Below are 20,531 nucleotides of genomic sequence, written 5' to 3'. Positions count from 1 at the left end.
TGTCAAGTCTTGCAGAGTTGGATTTGAAGAGGAAAGGCATTCCAAAGAATTGGGCAGCATGAGAGAGTGATCTGTTTCCATAGGAAGACAGTTCGAATTTTGGGACTTGTGCTGGTTTTGAGAACAGAGTGATCTTGCAGGGATGCATGCTGTGACGAGTTCAGTGAGATATCTTGAAGCTTGATTGTGAAGGCACTTGAAGGTTATGCAGAGCAGCTTGAAGTCAATTCGCTGTTTAATCGAAGCAAGTGTAAGGATTTTAAAACAGGGGAGATATGGTTTGTCTTTGTTTTAAGAGAAATAATTTGTGTGGCTCTTTTTCTGAAATTTTTGTAACTTGTAGAGTTGTGTTTTATTCAGGCCAGTTAGCAGCCTGTTGCAATGATTATTAGTTGACTTCTATCTTTTAAATAGGTCTTGAACCATGACAAGGCTTCACCTTCCACTCCGATGTGATGTTTAAGTGTGCGAAGCTAGAGCCCAACAGTTTCAAGTTTGTGGAGTCTCCAGAATCGACTATCCATCTTAGATCGCTAAGGCTTCAAAAATTAAAAGAATTGGTTCTCAGACAATGACTTTTGAAAATATAGTGCGGGCGGGCGTTTTTTTTGTTTGTTTGCTTGTTCAAACTAGTATGTAATCAAATAAACAATTGTGTACCATCAACTTGGGAAAGACCTCCCTACGTAAGAATATGCATACAAACTCCTATTGCCACCATAACACAAGATACACACACTGTGACCAAGAACCAAGACTATTATTTTTTTAGCCTTAGTACACAAAGCAGCAAAGTTTCAGTCGGCTGATGTGTCCCATAAGCAGCCTGAAACTTATGGAGGATGTTATTCGCAGACATATGATCCAAGAGTCTCCTTGTAGCAGCTCACTGATATAGGTCAGTAGTTCTTTAAGATGGTGGAATCAAGTTTCAAGGTTTTTAATATGTGGTTTGACAGTGGTGTTTTTTTAGGCCATCTGGAAATGCTCCTGCTGAGAAACTATTGTTGACGATTTCAGTGATAACTGGAAGTAGAGAGTTCTTATAAATCCATGTATGTATGCCCCACAGAATGATGTCTGCAGCAGAACGTACCTGTTTCTTCATGCTTGTCCATTTGTCTAATATCAACACAATGTTTTATAAAAACACGGATAACATCGTCCGCCCCTTTGCCTGCTGCCCACATGAACGCTGTCCGCCCGTCTACATCACTCTCATCAGTCACCAGCTTGTGAGACAGGAAGACTTCCACAGTATCCTGAGTGAGTGAAAACCATATCATAAATGTTAATGTTCACAAATGGCATTTATGCATTGTATTTTTCTGTATCTGACACTAATACAAGCCACAAGGCTCTGTAGCTCAGCTGAAAATTCCCTGGAATATTACAGTAAATCAAATGGTATAGAAAGGTAATGAAGGACAGGCAAAAGAAATACACTGTAGCAGTATTCCTCTACATTGTGGTCTACCTCGGCCAAAGCAGTATACATGAAGATTAAAGATTGAAATTGTGAAAATATCCCAAAACACAGCAAAACAATTCCTGCAAATCCTTTACCTCTATTACATCATAGCCATGTTGAAAATCTGAAGATTAAGTTATAGTGTGTCTGCAGCCAAAATACAGGATTTATGGCTATGACGTAATAGAGGTAAAGGATTTGCAGGAATTACGTAGTATATGTTATTTCAAATTCTCTATACTTGCTTCTTAACACATTTCAAAATAATCTGTGAAGAGTAAGTGGAAAAATTGAAATTTTGCAAGATGATTGCTATGGTGGCCATGTTTAAAATGGGATTGGAATTCTGTGAGTACTTTTATAGCTGAGCTCATTTCTTAAACAGTTTTAGTTTCATATAGGCTTTGTAGGTTTGTAAAATGTCGAAAATGGAGATGTTAGAGGTGGCCGGCAGGTCAAGGCGTCATGAAATAAGACTCTCAGTCAGGTAAACTAAAGAAAGGCTAGCTGCTCCTTATAAAACACTTTGTCCATGAAGCGCTTTGAGCACTTTTTGGGGCATGGATTAGACGCATCACAAAAATGGACATTATTATAATCCAAACTTCTGAAGTTTTCAATTCTAGTGGATTACAAGAAGTGAATACACAATAGGTGGTACTGAGGCGTGATCAGTCCGGGGACTTACATCATAGTTATTTTGAGCAGCATAGTGAAGAGGTGTTGCACCATTAGAGTCCGAACTGGCATAATCAGCACCACTGTCCAGGAGGAAACCCACAATCTTCGAATGGCCTGAAGCACAAAGTCAAAATGTTAATAAATTTTTTTACAAACCTGTAGAGGTTATGAATTCTCTGATGAAATCCTCCTTGGGGCACTTATTGCATTTTCCTTGCTCAAGAAAATCTACATGACATAGTTGTAACCATTTTTCCTTAATAGAAAATGTTACCACACAAAAATCTTCGTTTTTGTATGATATATGACCACCCTTACGGGGCCTCACCACCAACGGCGCCTCACGCCAGGGGGAGCAACTCTCACCCAAATCACTTTCCATATGTCAAATGCTGACGGAATGTGGGGAGGTGGGTGGCCGTGCCCCAAGGAGGATTTCATCAGAGAATTCATAACCTCTACAGGTTTGTAAAGTTCTCTTTCTGATTAAATCCTCCTTGGGGCACTTATTGCATCAGGACAGACTCCCAAAGATAATCTAGGAAGTGGCATCCGTCAGCAACAGGCGTAAATAAATACATCGTATTTGATTATTCAACAGAATAAAATATTGAGTTCAATAAATGGAACCAACCTTATCGTGAGGCACCACCGTCGAAAGGCGGGGGCTAGAGACAGGGCGTGGTCACCCATATATTATATTAAAGCCTGTTTTTGCGGCTTGTCATAAGTTGAGAACTCGAAACACCTCCCACCCCCACACTTATTTTGAACAAGTGATATAGGGGCGTAGATCATAACCATAACCAGCGCTGAGCTAGGCCAGAGGGTACCCGGGGATCGAAGGAGCGCGTGCGCAAAATGCGAGTATTATCGAGTAGTAAGGACTGATATTTATCGACCGCAGAAGATAAAATCCGGACCATTACTGAGCAGTATAACCGGAGGACTGTCTAAAATCTCGAATGCTCAATCGGCTAGAGATTAGAACTTTGCCCCGTTCGGAGAACTGACTGACCAAACCGAGTACGCTCGCTTGAGTGTTTGTCGAGTTGGTAAGGTTTGATGAATCGTGCTCGGCTGGCTCCAAATAGCCGCGGAGCAGATCTGCTCAATGTGCAGAGCCGCGGCGTACGCTTTTGACGCAGCCACTGCTCTAACCTAATGAGCCTTCAACCTGGTAGGGGGGTCCCTGCCTGTAAGCGTATACGCTGTACAAATGGTTGAAACTATCCACCTCGAGATAGATTGTTTACTCGCAGGTGAGCCAACCTTCCTACCGCCGTAACAGCAAAATAGTTGGTTATCCTTACGGACACCAATATTTCTGCTGATATAGGCCTTAAGAGTCGTGCGGACATCCAAGACATGAGCATGTCTTGCAGTGGTCCCCGACGAGGAAGGCTGTGAAAGAGCAGGTAGCTCAATAGGAGCCGTTCACGTGGAAGCGTGTGCGACCCTTTGACGGTAAGAGTCCGGTAGTCGAAAACTGACTCTGTCCCGGTGATATTTATCGACAGTTATTTCGGGATCGGCTGACATAACACGAATGTCGCCTACCCGTCTGCCGGACGTTACCACCACAAGGAACGCCGTCTCCCAGCTCAACAGCTGAAGAGAGAGAGACGACAGATCCCGAAAGGAAGGACCGGACAGCCAATCGAGAATGATTGACAAGTCCCAAGGGGGACTGATCCGCCGGACTGGCGGTCGGATCCTGTCCACACCTGCTAAAAAGCGCTGCACTAATGGGTGTGCACCCAGAAGTGCCCCGTCGACAGTGACGTGAAAAGCTGCGATAGCTGTAGAGTACCCTGGACTGTTGATGCGGCCAGGCCGTCATCTAGTCGCGACTGGAGAAACTCAAGCACGGATACGAGATCTGCAGAAAAAAAGATCTGCAATCCCTCTATCGACACACCAGGGCGCATAGCAGGCCTATCTATCGTACTGAACGTTTGTCGAATCCCTCCGCAAAGCCAGTATTGTGTCTGCAACTCGTGCAGGAATACCGCTCTTCTGGAGGCGATTCCTGACAGTGGCCAAGCCACCCATTGAATCCTGTGATTCGGGTGGAGGTCCCCGTTCTAGGATAGGAGGTCCGGTCATAAAGGTAATATAACAGGAGGCTGAGCCAGAAACCTGAGTATTACTTGAAACCCACTCTGCGCCGACTAAAGAGGTGCCAGGAGCACAATTAGTCGCACAGGCTGAGTGCTTAGCTGAGACAGGACCTTGGAAATCAGAGGTACTGGGGGGAATGCCCACAGAATTCTGTCCGTCCAATCTAGCTGGAAGGCGTCCGGTGCCACCGACCTCGGGTCGTGGACTCGGGAGCAGAACGTTGGTGTCTGGTGATTCATCACAGACGCAAACAGATCCACCTGTAACGGCCTGTATAACAGGGAGAAAATCCCGAATATCCCCGGGTCGAGCCTCCACTCGTGAGGAGCGAGGATCCGGCGAGACAGAGCGTCCGTACGGATGTTGTCCACCCCCGGGAGATAAACAGGTAGCACCCTGATATCGTGAGAGTCGCACTATTGTAGGAACTGCCACGTCTTTCGTCGAAGCGACGGAGACGCCGTTCCCCCCTGCTTCCGGATGTAAGTCATCGCCGTTTGGTTGTCCATCTCTAGACGAACCACTTGGCCACGAAGCAGACCCGGGAAGCGTTGGAACACCCACCTGACCGCTCTCAGTTCTAGCACATTGATATGCAGTTTGATCTCCTGCTGGGACCATAGTCCCGAGGCAGTGTGATCATTCAGAACGCCTCCCCAGCCGGAGAGTGACGCGTCTGTTTGAACTGTGAGAGACGGAACGGGAGTGTCGAGGGGGAGCCCCCGGGACAGATTCCCGACCTCGGTCCACCACTGGAGGTGTGTAATGAGCCACTACGGAGTCTCGAGCAGTCTTGAGATCTTCCGAGTTCGCCCAAAGTCGACAGAGTGCTTGTTGAATGGGACTCATTCTCAAGCGCCCCGCCAGACCAAATCCACTGTCGCCGCCATGTTGTCCAGTAACTGGAGCTATGTACGAGCAGTGTGACTTGCGCTTAAGGGACTTGATATCTTGTGACAGAGATACACGTCCTCTCACCGTGTTGAAATTAGCCACTAGGAAGACTAGATTCTGAGTGGGGCTCAGATCTGACTTCTTGAGATTGACCACCCACCCTAGAGTGATCAGAATATCTATCACTTGTTGTGTAGCTATCTGACTCAGGGATTGCGATAGAGCTCTTAGTAACCAGTCGTCGAGGTACGGATGGCAGAACCGACCTTTTGACCTGGCCACTTGGGCGGGAATCAACATCAGCTTGGTGAACAACCTCGGGGCCGTGAAGATCCCGAATGGTAGAACCCTGAACTGATAACACCTCCCGTCGAAAGAAAACCTCAGGTATTTCTTGAACTCGGGGTGTATTGGTATGTGGAGATAGGCGTATTTAAGTCTATTGACGTTAGCCATTCTCCTGTCTCGACAGGTGAGATCACTGTTTGGTGACTAGGAAACAAGTCGAGTAGAAGCCCTCGCTTTCCTGTCCCTCGGGACCCGGTTCGATCGCAGCTTTCATAAGTGCGTCGACCTCGGCACGGAGGAATTCCGCCTTCTCTCGGGTAGCAGGCACCGGAGTGTGCTTTATCCCGGAGAAGGGGAGGGGCGGATGATGTTTCCACCGAGGCAAATGGCCATCCCTTAAAATGGACGGGGTCCAGGGATTGTGATGTAACTGTCTCCGATTCCTTCAGGAATAGAGCCAGTCGGCCGCCTACGGGGACATCCGGCTGGAGGCAGTGGACCCCGGCTGTCGGCAGTTGGATAACTTGCGACTGTGGGTTCACCCGGGGCTCTTCGGGCGCTAATGGGAACTCATCGTTCCCAGCCCCGCGAATAAGCTGTTGGTCTCGACCAGCTGCCTTGCCCCGGCCCGTGCCTCTCTTGCTCCTCCCGGCGCCCTTATACCTGAAGAAAGCGGCGGCTTCCAAGCAGGTGTGGACGTCTGACCCGTGCGTTAGCATAGGAGGGAACAATTTGAGAGGCCCGCTTACGCGGTTTTAACGCTTGGTACCTCCAACATGGCCTTATGAGTCTTTGATGGAAGTATACAATTAAGCGGCCTCTCGGACCACCTGCTGAGCCGCAGGGAAGAGGTTCGCACCCTCTTATACGGCAAAGCAAGTAGGTCTTGGCGTGTGTAAGTCGAGTATTTAGATACCGACATCCACCGCCTGCGCATGCCCATAACAGCGCACATCATCTGCGAGGCACAGCTACGAATAGTGTCCCGCGTAAGATAACTGAACTTCCGTTAGTTGCGCGGCCAACTCCGAAGAGTCGACCGGCCCCTCTCCCGCTAACTCCCTCTGTACAGCCGACAGATACGCGGAGTGTACGGACACACGGAGCTGTTGGCATGCATTATGATATTGCTCCTCGAAGCATATGTAAGCAGCCTTCAACTCCGCACCGCACGGGAAAAGGGGGGCAACCGCCAGCCCTGCTTGACCTTAGTCAAGTTGGGTGTCTCCGACTCTGGCATGGGCGCAGCCACCTGAGGCAATACCTGGACAATCCTGTCCCGCACGTGCCTCTGCACCCGGCCCGATGCCGACTCCCGGTGCCGAGGTGCCGGAGGTTCAAGGGAACCCACGTGGCACCGGGCTAGGTATCCACTAGTGGAAGCCTCGGCCTCGGAAGAGGCGTCTGGCTCCGCTAGGGAAAATTGTGCGTCGGTGGTGCACGGGCCGGCGCCTGCCACCACTACGCTGGGGAGTGACCGCGAGCCAGAGCCGAAGCTCGGTCTCGGATCGTCCCCGAGACAAAGGGAACCAACCTGGCCCCGGGCTAGGTATCCACTAGTGGAAGCCTCGGCCTCGGAAGAGGCGTCTGGCTCCGCTAGGGAAAATTGTGCGTCGGTGGTGCACGGGCCGGCGCCCGCCACCACTACGCTTGGGAGCAACCTCGAGCCGGAGCCGAAGCTCGGTCTCGGATCGTCCCCGAGACAAAGGGAACCCCCCTGTCTCCGGGCTACGAATCCACTAGTGAAAGCCTCGGCCTCAGAAGAGGCGTCTGGCTCCGCTAGGGAAAATTGTGCGTCGGTAGTGCACGGGCCGGCGCCCGCCACCCCTCCGCTGGGGAGCGACCTCGAGCCGGAGCCGAAGCCCGGTCTCGGATCGTCCCCGAGATCAAGTGGCCTGCCTCGGCCGACGCCGGGCATAACACAGATCTCGAAGCCGCGTCCGGCGCCGACAACGGGGAAGGCTCAGCCCGTAGCTCCTGCCGGAGCCGAGACTTCACCTCCTCCATCATCGACGCCATCGGCGACTTAAGTAACGTAGAACAGTCTGCAGGAGAGGGTGCAGACAGTGCAGGAGAGGGTGCAGTGCTTACTACGGGGACCCTCGAGCCTTCTCCCCCGGCCCCCGGAGAGGGAGCGGGGGAGACAATCTCGGCAGCTTTTTTACCCTTTTTAGATGGGGAGGGGGGGATGTCTTAGTAGATCTGATATCTACCCCCGCCTTTAATAGACCTCTTTAAAGTGGAACAAGTCAACTTGTCTCTTTTGGGGGGTAAAGGCAATGTCCTCCGCCAGACATATCAGGCAGCGTTCGTGCCTGTCTTAGAACAACCCGTACACAGTTTGAAGGTCTTTGTAAACAAGACCGTAATTTCTAAGATGGGCGGGAAGGGTATTAACGTGTATCATTGCGATATAAAGATTGGAAAGATACGTGCATAAATTGTGAAACTAGAAGCAAAGGCGTAATGTAGAATGCAATTTGTAACGCGATACTAATAGCCAATGTCGTAGTATAATTATAACACCAAAGGGGCGTGTTACGCGCTAAGGTGTAAAACCCGTAAAAAAGGTAAGTGTAGTTTATAAATTAACACACCACCTTGGGTTTTGTAAAGGAAAAAATTGTAGACCAATGCTGTATGATAAAACAAAACCTCAAGCCGTTTATTAATGGCCTTGGTGTTACATGTATCAGCCCGTGGAACTACAATATGGACGCCATTACGGCCATTTGAATTCAAAGGTACCGTGCACGTGGCGTCAATTACAACTCTATAACTTCACAATGCGAGGTATTACGCCTTTGCAATGAAAGAAATGTACCATACATACAGTTTGGTCAGCCATGGTTCTCTTGTGTGAAAAATCAACACGTCTGTCCCTTACAGATGACATAAGGAAAGTGATTTGGGTGAGAGTTGCTCCCCCTGGCGTGAGGCGCCGTTGGTGGTGAGGCCCCGTAAGGGTGGTCGTATATCATACAAAAACGAAGATTTTTGTGTGGTAACATTTTTTATTAAGGAAAAATGGTTACAACTATGTCATGTAGATTTTCTTGAGCAAGGAAAATGCAATAAGTGCCCCAAGGAGGATTTAATCAGAAAGAGAATAGACTATTAGAATATATTCTCTATTTAATACTTAGCTCACATTACATTAGCATATTCTTGCTTTCGGGTAGAAAGTATCCATGGAAAGATCACTTCAGAAGATTGTATTTTTGATACAGTTGATATAGTTGTTGAACCAGTAGTACCCCAACACTGCTCCCCGGAGTTGCCTCCCATGCCCCTCTGTAGTCATTGAGTTTCTTGTGCCCACCTGAATAATGTGTGGGGAGCGACGTGGAAGTCCAAGGGAGGGCAGACACACATGCAATGCAGGCTAAGTATTAAATAGAGAATATATCCTAATATTCTAATATTCAGTTATCTTTTACATTGTGCCAATAGGTAAGTGGCGGTCAGTACCTTCAGGAATGATTAAGAACAACACATGCATGGTGACGCCTGGAAGATCCTTACAGCTGATTGGTTGCAGCGCGCAGTTGATGTATGTCGCACACTTTAACTGGAAGTGATTGATCAATCCTTGTAAGTCTGTGAAACCTGAGTATCACATTCACTAAAGAGACAAGGCCCATCTAGGGGCCGACGCTGCTATGCAGGCTTCATAGATCTCCTGGGGCATTGTGAAAGTCTGATGACGGGGTCTGGTTGTTGATTCTTAGGTAAGAAGTCCCAAACTAGAAAGGTTGCTATATGGATAAGATCCTTGGTGGCCTTCACCTTCTGGATAAAATCCAAGTCAGTCTTCCGTGTGTGTAAAGAGAGTTAAGTACGGTCTGGTATGACTGCCTCTAGTTCCAGGTTGTTGATGTGCCAATCTTTGAGGATGTCTGCCCACAACCCGTAGGTAGAATGGGGGGAAAGGCAAAGGTAATCTGGTAGGCCAATCTCACATTGATGTTCTATAATGGTCTTGTATGAAAATGGTATAAGGCAACACCTCACATGACAGACATTGTTCAAACCCCCACCAAGTGTAATTAAGTATCCTACATCTAAAACCTGTCTCAACCTTGATTGTCAAATCCGAGAATCTGCAATACTCCAGGCACTCAAATGGTTGCCTGTAAACAATCAAGTCTGGCACACAAGTCACTGAAAACATGGCATACTATCAGCCAAATCTCATCAGTTCAGTCTTAGTTCGACAAGGTTGGCATACTGAGGATCTATTGTTCCCCGGAATCCCATGTGGAATCAGTTGGATTCATTAGCAGTCATCAGAACGATATCTCTCGTCTCTTACCCAGCACAGCTGCCCAATGCAGGGGAGTTCGGAACCAGTTGTCCAGCGCAGACACATTACACTTCCGTACACTTGTCTGTACCAACACATTGACGATACTCTCGTTGCCGTCAGCAACTGCCAGATGTAGAGCTGTCCTTCCCTCGTAGTCCTGCCAGTTGATCACACTTGGGGTGGTTTCCTGCAAGAACAACAGACGTTATTAAAAACAGATGAAGATTACCCAGAACTACTTACACAGAGTCACTGCTGTGAATATCCCTATTACCCGCCACTAGCTAATCAATAAATCATTAACCTGGACAATATGCTATTGGCTGCATCAGGTGGGGATTCAGGTGTATGTACTCACCAAGATAAGTTTGACACAGCTCACAGCCTGACGATCTCGGCTACTGGCGGCCCAGTGGAGTGGGGTCTTGCCATCTGTGTCTGGGATACCGATATTTGAATCCTACATGAAATCCATGCATGAAGAAGAAAATAATTATGCAAGCAGACAGAAACTGAAATACTGAGATACTGACATAAATTATCGAAAAAAGTCAACTCTTTCATTATCAGTAAGTACTAACTCTAAGGGAGATAACTCTATAAACATCATAGCAAACTCGCCATGATGAGATTCAAATTATTTTTAGAAGAGAAAAACAATTCCTCTTATGTAATCAACAAAGCAGCATATCTACTCATGGCTGTTGGCATAGAATAAACCAATTGATGCTCTGACAAACTGCATCTTTTTTTTTATTACTGTATTCAACATTCCTGGTTTTCTGAGCAAAGGACAAACATACCGACTTGATGAGCATCTTGACATGTTCCAGGTTCCCATAGGAGGCTGCCCAGTGCAGGGCTGTTCTCTGAAACACAGACATGGTGCTACATAAACGCTGGATGATATAGTAGCAGTAAATGAAGGTAAATATGACATATTCAGTTGAATATCATTTGCAACGAAATATAATTCCTGCCTTCTGGTCCTAATTCCTAGATGGAGCCACCTGCTCAGGACCCCACACTGACCTACAATGAAGCTGCAGCAGCTTCCTCTTGTGTTACCTTGTTGTCGTCCTGGTCGTCCATCTCCCCTGGGGTCAGCTGCCGCAACAACAACGCCATACACTTCGGCAGCTTGTGTCGTGTACAGAGATGTAGGGCAGTCTGGCCCTCATTGTCCTTCTCTCGACAGTCTGCACCTTTTGACACCAGCATCTTCATCAGCCGATAATTACCCTGCAAACACAGCATCGGGATCTCTGTTACATTTTAGGTCACTGATAACAGAAGAAATTAAACAATTATAAAAAAAATTCAATAAATCTAGTAAAATCCTAGATAAGTTTTATATTTGTATACTTATCCTGCATTACTCTTTAATGCATATTACTGCTTGTTCTTAATAGAGAAAAGAGCTTTGTGAAGGTCTTTGCTTGAAGAAGTTGTTCCAACTAGCTGAGAGGCCAACCCAGTCACACATCTCCATGACCAAAGGAAGTGATGTCACGGATCCTCACATAACTCTGGAGTCCAGACATCGGAAAGCATCGTGGGGAGGCACCTTGCGATGGGCAGGTTTTTACTAGATTTTTTACTTATCCTGCATTACTCCTTCATGCATCTTTATCCGACGGAATCAGTAGAGGGCACACTTTCAGATGTGTACTTTCATCTCACACCTCTGTTCCCCCAGCCCGACCTCGGCTGTGTGGTCAGCATCAATGACCATTTCATGGAAGGGAACTAAGAGTCAGGTATGTGGTGTGTCCAGGTACTTAACAGCCATAGATGATAACTTTACTCAAGTTAAAGTTGTAGACTGACGTACCGAGCCGTATGTGTGGGGCATGAACCTTCTACTTCAGGGCATTTAAGCCAGGGGAGGTCAAGAGGCCAGCTCTGGACTGGAGGTGTGGTCAATGGCGTCAAGTAGTGGGGACCTGTTGGGCTACTGCTAATGGACCAAACTGTGCGTGCCTGCCACATCCTCCAATGGAACGTCTCGCAGGTGGTGACTGGCGAAGATTGTGTTTGATTGGCAGAAACAAGTCCTCCATGATGGCACGTATAGAGCAGTTGCTATGTAGCGCCATGGTGGAGGTGACAGCCCAGGTTTCATGCGGGTTGTTGAAGCTTGAGCGGTCCAAACCGCAGCCTCGTTGGCCTGGAGAATGATGGCTTGTAGCCAGAGGGCGATAGTGATGTGGTTGTTTCCCACTTGCGAGGTCGCAGATACTGGTATGAAGAGGAGTCGTCGTCTACTGCATTCCTTGGACAGCTGATGTAGCAATGGAGCGCTCTTCCAGGGCACAGACGGAGCTCTTGTTCGTCTTCCGCGCCCTCAATCGGGGATAAGGGAGGGATGAGGAATGATCTATCAGGCTGCCCTGGGAGCTGGTTTTTGGCCATGAAGTTCCAGCACAGTCCAAGGTGGACGGCTCAAAGCACTCCATGCTCAAGGCCGACATGCGTCGAGAGGCTCGAGGGGGCATCTCTCAGAAAGGTGAGAATGACGTTCAAGTCCCAAGCTGGTGGAAATTTCGCCTTCTGGTCTTGCTACCTGAGTGAGCGGAATAGAAGCCTGTAGTTCCATCATTTTTGTCATGCGCCGAACTGCCAGGACGGAGTAAAGTGCCACAAGGTAGATCGTTATGGTACTACTCCTCAGTCTACGCTTGTGGCGAAGATAGAGCATGAACATGGCCAAGTTAGTATTCAACTGTTTGCTCAAACCAAGACGAGGTGAAATGACATTGTTTTTTACTGTGCATTATACACAACATGGCAATAGTTCCCTAAACCTGTACTCCAGAATTGGGAGTGCATATTATACCCAAGAAATTAGGCAGTACCTTATGTGCTGCCCAGTGCAAGGCTGTCCGACCCCCTTTGTCCCGGAGGTTGATCTGTGCCCCAGCCTTCAGCAGCGTCTCTGCACACTCCAGTCTGTCGGCCAGCACACAGAACATGAGGGGACTCCGCCCGAACTGATCCCCTGCATCAAGCTCATGGGGGTAGGCTGAAACGTGAGTTGGGTTTAATGCAGCTTTGAACAGTATTCTAGTTAGGTAATGGCATGTCTGCCTAATGTGGGAGGAAAGCCCAAATTGATGCAGGTCTCAAACGTTTACCACTTTGGTGAAACCCAGGAACACATTTATGGTGCAGAAAATTCTAGAAACAATCAGGGCAAATGAGGATCTGAACCCAGTCATAGGTTTCTGGTGTGCCCAAAGGAGGCAACTCTGCAGTGAATTGCCACACCTTAGACATCTGGGCCACCCATGCCGCCATTGGCTCATAAGAAACAGTACTGTTGACTGTTGATTGTAGGGGTGTCACAAGACTCTTACCTCAAGTATATTTGGGGCGGTGTCTTTTGTTTCTACTTTTTTTGGGGGGGGGGTGTTCAAACTCAGTACCGGTATGTAACCAAATAAACAGCTGTGTAAACCAATGAAAATAGTTGTGTGCAATCAACCTGGGAAAGGGCCTCCCAACATAAATGTATTCCTTGATGAGGAAAATACTGGAATACAGTAGCCTAATATGTTAGGCTTGCTTTATTAACACTGACATATGGCATCATATTGAAAAAAAATTGAAGAGCTGAAATTATATCTGAAATATCTTTTTTTATTTTTGTACCACTTACCATCAAGGAATTTTTGAGAAAGAAAACAATTTAACCAAGAAACGAAAAAGTGTGACCCTACAAGACTCAGGACACCATACCTGCCACAAGCCTGGTGAGGGTGGGCTTGTCTCCATTGACGGCAGCTGCGTGAAGCTGAGTGACACTCTCTAGTCGGCCATTACCATTGGCAAAAGGGCTCTTCGGGGTCTCCACCTAGTGGTGCAGAAACACCAGAATGTCACAGAATGTCACAGAATGTCACAGGGGTTGGGACTTGAAGGAGCTCAGTACTTTACTTCTCAGCAACTTTTGATAAGTCACGTAAATAAACTTCTCAACCTGTGGAGAGGCTATATGATAAGTGAAATTGGTCGAGGAATAGGTAATCTTTTGGTTGATAGTGTGAGCATCTGGTGAGCCAGGCAACAAGTCATGTGCTGTCATATGCTGTCATCGAGGTGGTCACCAGTCAAAGCAGTATTTAATCAAACTCTGCACACCACTTAGGACAAGCATGGTGTACTCAGGACACAAACTTGCCTCTGACGTCTCCTAACAGGGTGGAGCATTTACCTGTGGCACTGCAGGACTGGAGGGGCCAGCCACGGCGGTCATCTCCCCTACCGACACCTGAAACAGCGACACCACCTTAACAGTTGCCATCAAATAAACCCCATTTGAGCAGATACTAGGACCTGGATACCTGCGGTATATAAAACACTTGGCTGATACTGAAACATTCATCTGGCTCCATCGTCGCTTCTGATGCAGCATACCTGGCACAGACTGTAGGACACAGGGGAACAGGTGCACAAACAACAGTATTCACCTGATAACATTTTGTAAGTATGTGACAAAGTGCCAAAACAAACCCAGAAATGTTCATATTGTCATGATAAAGGTAGATAAGGTTAAATTTGTTAAAAGTGATTACTATGATTAAAATTATGAAACAAATATTACAATTATTCAACTGATATATAAGGATAAGATACTGAATTTCAACTTAATTATATAAATGATATTAACCGAATTTCAGTCCACAGACTCTCAAGAAACACTCCTTGGCACATCTTAGCTTGATTCTGATAACTTCAGTTTAATCCAATGAAGAAACAAATGCATATTCAAATACTGCCTCAAATTAATCAGACATCTGTGGACTACTGAATGATCGACAACTGGTGAGTATCCACACAGTCCTGACCAGGAATATTTCATAACCCCATCAAGAATCCCACATATGCAGTCAGCAACTTTAGCCACTAACCTGAAGCCAGAGCTGCTACTCCATTCTGTCTAGTAAGCTAATAATCGTCCATATATACAAACAAATAAAACCCACTGACAATGATGGCTAGTAGATTTTGCAGATTTTAGCACAGACTGCATATCTGTGTCCAGTCATGTGATCATGATGGTTGGGAAAATGTAAATCTGTCCACCTAAACCTATCTGTACAAATACTGAATTTGGAAGGTTTTTCATTTAGCAAACACGGAATGTTGTGCTGGTTACCTACCCTGCTCGTCTCCTCCCTGAATGTGTGAAGGACCCTGGGGGTGACACAACACACACACAGCACCTGGGATATCCCCCACCCCACAGACCCATACAGGGAGTGTCCACTGTCTTCAGACAACATCCTTGCTCTAGCACATCCCTAAAACACCCTAACTTTAGTACTCACTTTCCAGTTTGTTTCCCATTTGATACTCAGTCAATAATCATGATAAATGTCATGTCAGACGTCTAAGCCTTTTGTGTTATCATGAAATCAAAACATCAAATATTCTGCTGTCAACATGGTTCCTTACGGCAGCATTCAGTCTTTTCATAAAGTTGTCAAAATATCAACAATTCCAAATATGCCTTTCAAAATGGAAATATAAAATTGTCAGTCTTGAGTGCATAAGTACAGGGTCACAAGGAGGGCTGTGAAGTGTGGGGAACACGGAGGGACACACAGACAAGTGGCAACCAAAATGGTGGAGTAAACTGTAGGAGTAGCAGCGTAACCTGATCTGTGTCTGGCTGAACCGAGATGGCGGTGGAGTCTGTGGCGGAGACAGAGCATCTGGGGAGGGGAGGCTGTAGAGGAACTGCTTACAGCAGCTGCAGCCATTCACTGGGAGGAGTGGGGGGGAGGTGAGGGGCCATTAGAATAGTGAGGGTGGTGGTGGGAGGGTATGGCTGGTTGGGATGAAATGAGGTTCACATTGTGTTCAAGATTATTGCACTATGGCTGTGTGTGCTGTGTGCTGTGTGCTGTGTGCTGAGCGTGAGCGAGAGTGTGTGTGTGTGTGTGTGTGTGTGTGTGTGTGTGTGTGTGTGTGTGTGTGTGTGTGTGTGTGTGTGTGTGTGTGTGTGTGTGTGCTAAACAATCAATAGCATTAATAGACATAATACAAAGGAAAAAACTTGTTAGTTTTCAAAATAACATTGTTGGGTCCAGGTTAGTATCCATTGATAATATGTCCTACTATCTCATTAATATCATTACTGCAACATCATCTCAACATACTTAGACAGTTTTTTTAACTATTGCCTTTAACAAATTGATATTTATTCGGGAAGGATCATATACATTTAATATGATACTTATTTTGAGAATGGTCACATAAAAGCATAACAAATATGATACTGTATTTGCCATTAACGTCCTGCTTCATTAAGTGCCCCCTGACAAACGTTTTTGATTTCAATGTAAATAATCATTTAAGCGACCCTTCAAAAATTGAAAATTTACATGATAGTCTATTCCTACTTGTGTACATTAAAGATATTTTTTTTTACAGAACGGGGATATGGAATAGCACAGATGGGGAATATAATTACCATGTTATTATTAACACTTTGTTGTAGTTTCATCATTTCTACTAAGTTTGTACACTACTACTTGATCTTTAAAAACAGATTTTACTCAAGAACAGATTTAACAAGTCCTCTCCCCAAATGGCCCTTATTTCTATGTATACAGTATTCTTTTTGGGGTGGTCATAGATCATATTGTTTGTTTGTTGTTGTTGAACACCACTCTCAGCAATATTCCAGCTTTAAGACGGTGGTATGTAAATAATCGAGTCTGGATCAGACAATCCAGTGATTGATATCGTGAGCATCGATCCACGCAATTGGGATACAATGACATGCATCAACCAAGTCAGAGAACTTGAGCTCCCGACCCCGTTAATTGACTTTTAGACGTATTCTAAGCTGGATCTTCACAGGAAAGCAGCTGCTTTGACAATATAGTCATTTCAGGAAGGTCAATGACCAAGCATTGGAATGCATGGGCCATCTTCGTACATTATCTGTAAAGTATGCATGTTGCAGTTTAATGTTGATGAAAGGACCATGAAACTAATACTGCGGCCTCGTCTGTGAGTTTGTTTTGATAGAATATTAGTTCCGTTACATGGTCCTGTGGCGCGGAGCTCTATGTTTATAAATAATTTGAAGAATCCACTTTTGCAGTTTTTAAAGCATATTTTGTACATCGGCATATTTATTCCACAACAATCACACCGGGTCTGTCTTTCATATATCCCATTTCTCACGGCGGATTAATACATGATACTATCATCGGCGATAGGCTACAAGCTGGTGTAGACTTTGACTAACTGTAGTGTACCGGTGTAGCGCAGAGAAACAGGTGCCCGTGAACATGGGCCGGGGTCAACTGACGTATCGGAAACCCTGTGGTAAACTACGATATATGTGTATTCATTATGACATTGTCTTCGAATATTTTAAGTACTCCAATATCATAGGCGTTCGCTCCATACGGAGGATAAATGGCGCGCGGGCACACTCACATTTCACTGCAACATTTGACAGTCATCTTATAATCCTCCATGTCGTCAAGGACAATAACCACATGTTTGAAAGAGAAAGCTTGATTGGTGCATTGAAGCGAACAAGTCATGTAACAATTCCCGTGATTGGAGCGTGTTTCTCTAGGTTTTTTGCACAGACTACAGTTATTTCCCTTTGATAATGAAGCTATTCAAGTTGTTCAACCCATTTTGCTTCTTTATATGAGGTAAACAATTACATTTGCACGAGCAAGCTCCGACGTCATACAGTTTGGCCCTCACTCTATGAAGGTTAATACTCCAATGAACTCACGCAAAGTGAAGGTCAATTCTTAAATCTATACAAAAGTACAGCACTGCATGTTATATTAAGACAAAAGACTTGGCAAGCATACACGTTCATTTAAAGTCCATGGACACGTTCATTTAAAGTCCATGGACACAGTGTTGGAACATCAGTACCAAGTCGGATATTGTTTTACCAGATCGTAGACCAATAAAGAGTAAAGAGTATATTAGTTATTGTTAAAGAAAATGATTTATGATATGTGGTATCAAACACTGATATACATTTTCACGTATAAATGACTTTACTAAGAGTTTTTGTGGACAAAAATCTGATATTAAGGAATATTTTAAAACAAAATTATATATGGTATTTATTACATCATTGTGCCAAACACTGACCTTTTTGTGTAATCTGATATGGAATGGTGTAACATGTGAAGGTTCCTCTTGGTAGATGGTGGGTACTGGTTTGGACTCTTCCCTAACACGGTCTTCTGGCGGGCAACACAATTGTCAGCTTGGATCCCGTCTCCCCTAACACGGTCTTCTGGTGGGCAACACAGTTGTCAGCTTGGATCCCGTCTCCCCTAACACGGTCTTCTGGCGGGCAACACAGTTGTCAGCTTGGATCCCGTCTCCCCTAACACGGTCTTCTGGTGGGCAACACAGTTGTCAGCTTGGATCCCGTCTCCCCTCACACGGTCTTCTGGTGGGCAACACAGTTGTCAGCTTGGATCCTGTCTCCCCTAAGACGGTCTTCTGGCGGGCAACACAGTTGTCAGCTTGGGTCCTGTCTCCCCTAACACGGTCTTCTGGCTGGCAACACAAATGTCAGCTTGGATCCTGTCTCCCCTAACACGGTCTTCTGGCGGGCAACACAGTTGTCCGCTTGGGTCCTGTCTCCCCTAACACGGTCTTCTGGCTGGCAACACAGTTGTCAGCTTGGATCCTGTCTCCCCTAACACGGTCTTCTGGCGGGCAACACAGTTGTCAGCTTGGATCCTGTCTCCCCTAACACGGTCTTCTGGTGGGCAACACAGTTGTCCGCTTGGGTCCTGTCTCCCCTAACACGGTCTTCTGGCGGGCAACACAGTTGTCAGCTTGGATCCTGTCTACCCTAACACGGTCTTCTGGTGGGCAACACAGTTGTCAGCTTGGATCCTGTCTCCCCTAACACGGTCTTCTGGCTGGCAACACAGTTGTCAGCTTGGGTCCCGTCTCCCCTAACACGGTCTTCTGGCGGGCAACACAGTTGTCAGCTTGGATCCCGTCTCCCTTAACACGGTCTTCTGGCTGGCAACACAGTTGTCAGCTTGGCTCCTGTCTCCCCTAACACGGTCTTCTGGCTGGCAACACAAATGTCAGCTTGGATCCTGTCTCCCCTAAAACGGTCTTCTGGCGGGCAACACAGTTGTCAGCTTGGGTCCTGTCTCCCCCAACACGGTCTTCTGGTGGGCAACACAGTTGTCAGCTTGGATCCTGTCTCCCCTAACACTGTCTTCTGGCGGGCAACACAGTTGTCAGCTTGGATCCCGTCTCCCCTAACACGGCCTTCTGGCGGGCAACACAGTTGTCAGCTTGGATCCTGTCTCCCCTAACACGGCCTTCTGGCGGGCAACACAGTTGTCAGCTTGGACCCTCCTTCGTCGGTAACGTGTTTATTGGTGTTATCCTTACAGGTGGTGATGATGCCGTTGTAGGTGTTGCGTGTTGACACGTCTTCGTTCAACATCTCCAGTAGACCCTATCTTCTTTTGTTTGAACTCTGAATTTATAACCACCATATACTATATTCTCACGGCCTTTACCATTAGGAATGTATTGTAATGCTGCTTGTCAGTTTGTCATGATTTTAATGTGTCTGTGATTCCTCTTTATAAACGGGTGACACCACATTATAAACGAGTGACCATACATTGTAAACGAGTGAACATTTCATTTTGTCCAACTAGAGAGAATATTTCGCTTACCACCACTGTGCCTGTAAATAAAAGTTCAGTTCAGCCTGTGAGAACATTTGACCCCCACTTAATTCCCACCCACCCTATTGTCTCGACCATGTTGTTGTAGGACCCATAGTCACAAGTGGACACAGCGGGGGTACACCTCCATTCCAAGAAGTACCTTTGAGTATTTTATTTATTTCACACTACCAAAGGTACCTTTCAGAAATTACCTAAACAAATGTTGTTGTTTTTCTATGTTTTTATGTTATATAAAGAGATACATAAATGCAACGTATCTGGTGAAAAATAGACTGCCGAATTGAATGCGACGTCTCTCTACACTGCATAAGGATGAACAGAAATGTGCCCCTAATTTTCCGACAGGAGTTAAATAAAGTAGAAAAATAGAAATAATTTCCATTAACTAGTAAACCACACTGTTCAAGTCCAGACTTATCAATTCAGTTTTCAGGCTTGATACTTCTTCAATTCAACTGTCTATGCACGTGGACTTTGTGAGCGAAGTGAGGGATTTTACGTGCGCCTCATATGGATGACGAATACCTAACTCAGACATATTATACTGACTCCGAGCTGGCAAGTCCCTTTTAACCCCCTTGATACTGAACGTCAGCCAGGGTAACAACAAGAACCATGTTATAATGTCTTGGACTTTGATACGACAAGGCGATCGAACTACTGACCTGCTCTCTGGACAGACTCTTCACCCATTATGTCACTGAGGCGGTAGCTCCTTTGGGAAAGAGCAGAGAAGGGCGATATTGCAGTAAAACTAAGCGAATATAAGTAAGCTTTGAGCCTGGTCTATCTAGATTGTCTTCATATGTCAAAGGTTTGTGCCGGACGAGTATACCACACAAATAATTACTCTTGACGACGCGTATACCACACAAATAATTACTCTTGACGATGCGTATACCACACAAATAATTACTCTTGACGACGCGTATACCACACAAATAATTACTCTTGACGATGCGTATACCACACAAATAATTACTCTTGACGAGGTAATACGCGAACACATGGACCCGAGGACCGCCAAGAG

The 20,531-nt window shown here is 46.1% G+C and overlaps 1 protein-coding gene across 2 annotated transcripts in view; it reads right to left on the bottom strand.

Annotated features, from left to right (window-relative positions):
- LOC139463764 (inversin-like) overlaps window positions 1-17,273 on the bottom strand; it is a 39,795-nt gene extending 22,522 nt beyond the window's left edge. Inside the window, exons 1-10 of one of the 2 annotated variants that reach the window (XM_071245053.1) lie at window positions 17,229-17,273; window positions 13,984-14,040; window positions 13,509-13,623; window positions 12,626-12,792; window positions 10,836-11,009; window positions 10,571-10,636; window positions 10,126-10,227; window positions 9,774-9,954; window positions 2,160-2,266; window positions 1,097-1,262 (exon numbers count right to left, since the gene is read on the bottom strand). In XM_071245053.1, the coding sequence (XP_071101154.1) occupies window positions 1,097-1,262; window positions 2,160-2,266; window positions 9,774-9,954; window positions 10,126-10,227; window positions 10,571-10,636; window positions 10,836-11,009; window positions 12,626-12,792; window positions 13,509-13,623; window positions 13,984-14,025 (1,120 nt within the window). In that variant the 5' untranslated portion in view covers window positions 14,026-14,040; window positions 17,229-17,273. Of the gene's footprint in view, window positions 1-1,096; window positions 1,263-2,159; window positions 2,267-9,773; window positions 9,955-10,125; window positions 10,228-10,570; window positions 10,637-10,835; window positions 11,010-12,625; window positions 12,793-13,508; window positions 13,624-13,983; window positions 14,041-14,932; window positions 15,389-17,228 lie in introns of those variants that run through there. The other variant, XM_071245052.1, reaches the window with a different exon arrangement.
- Window positions 17,274-20,531: the final 3,258 nt, after the last annotated feature.

The sequence above is a fragment of the Haliotis cracherodii genome, unplaced genomic scaffold, assembly GCF_022045235.1.
Source record: "Haliotis cracherodii isolate W230 unplaced genomic scaffold, xgHalCrac1.p SCAF_16, whole genome shotgun sequence".
NCBI lineage: Eukaryota > Metazoa > Mollusca > Gastropoda > Lepetellida > Haliotidae > Haliotis > Haliotis cracherodii.
This window is presented reverse-complemented; position numbering and strand designations above follow the sequence as displayed.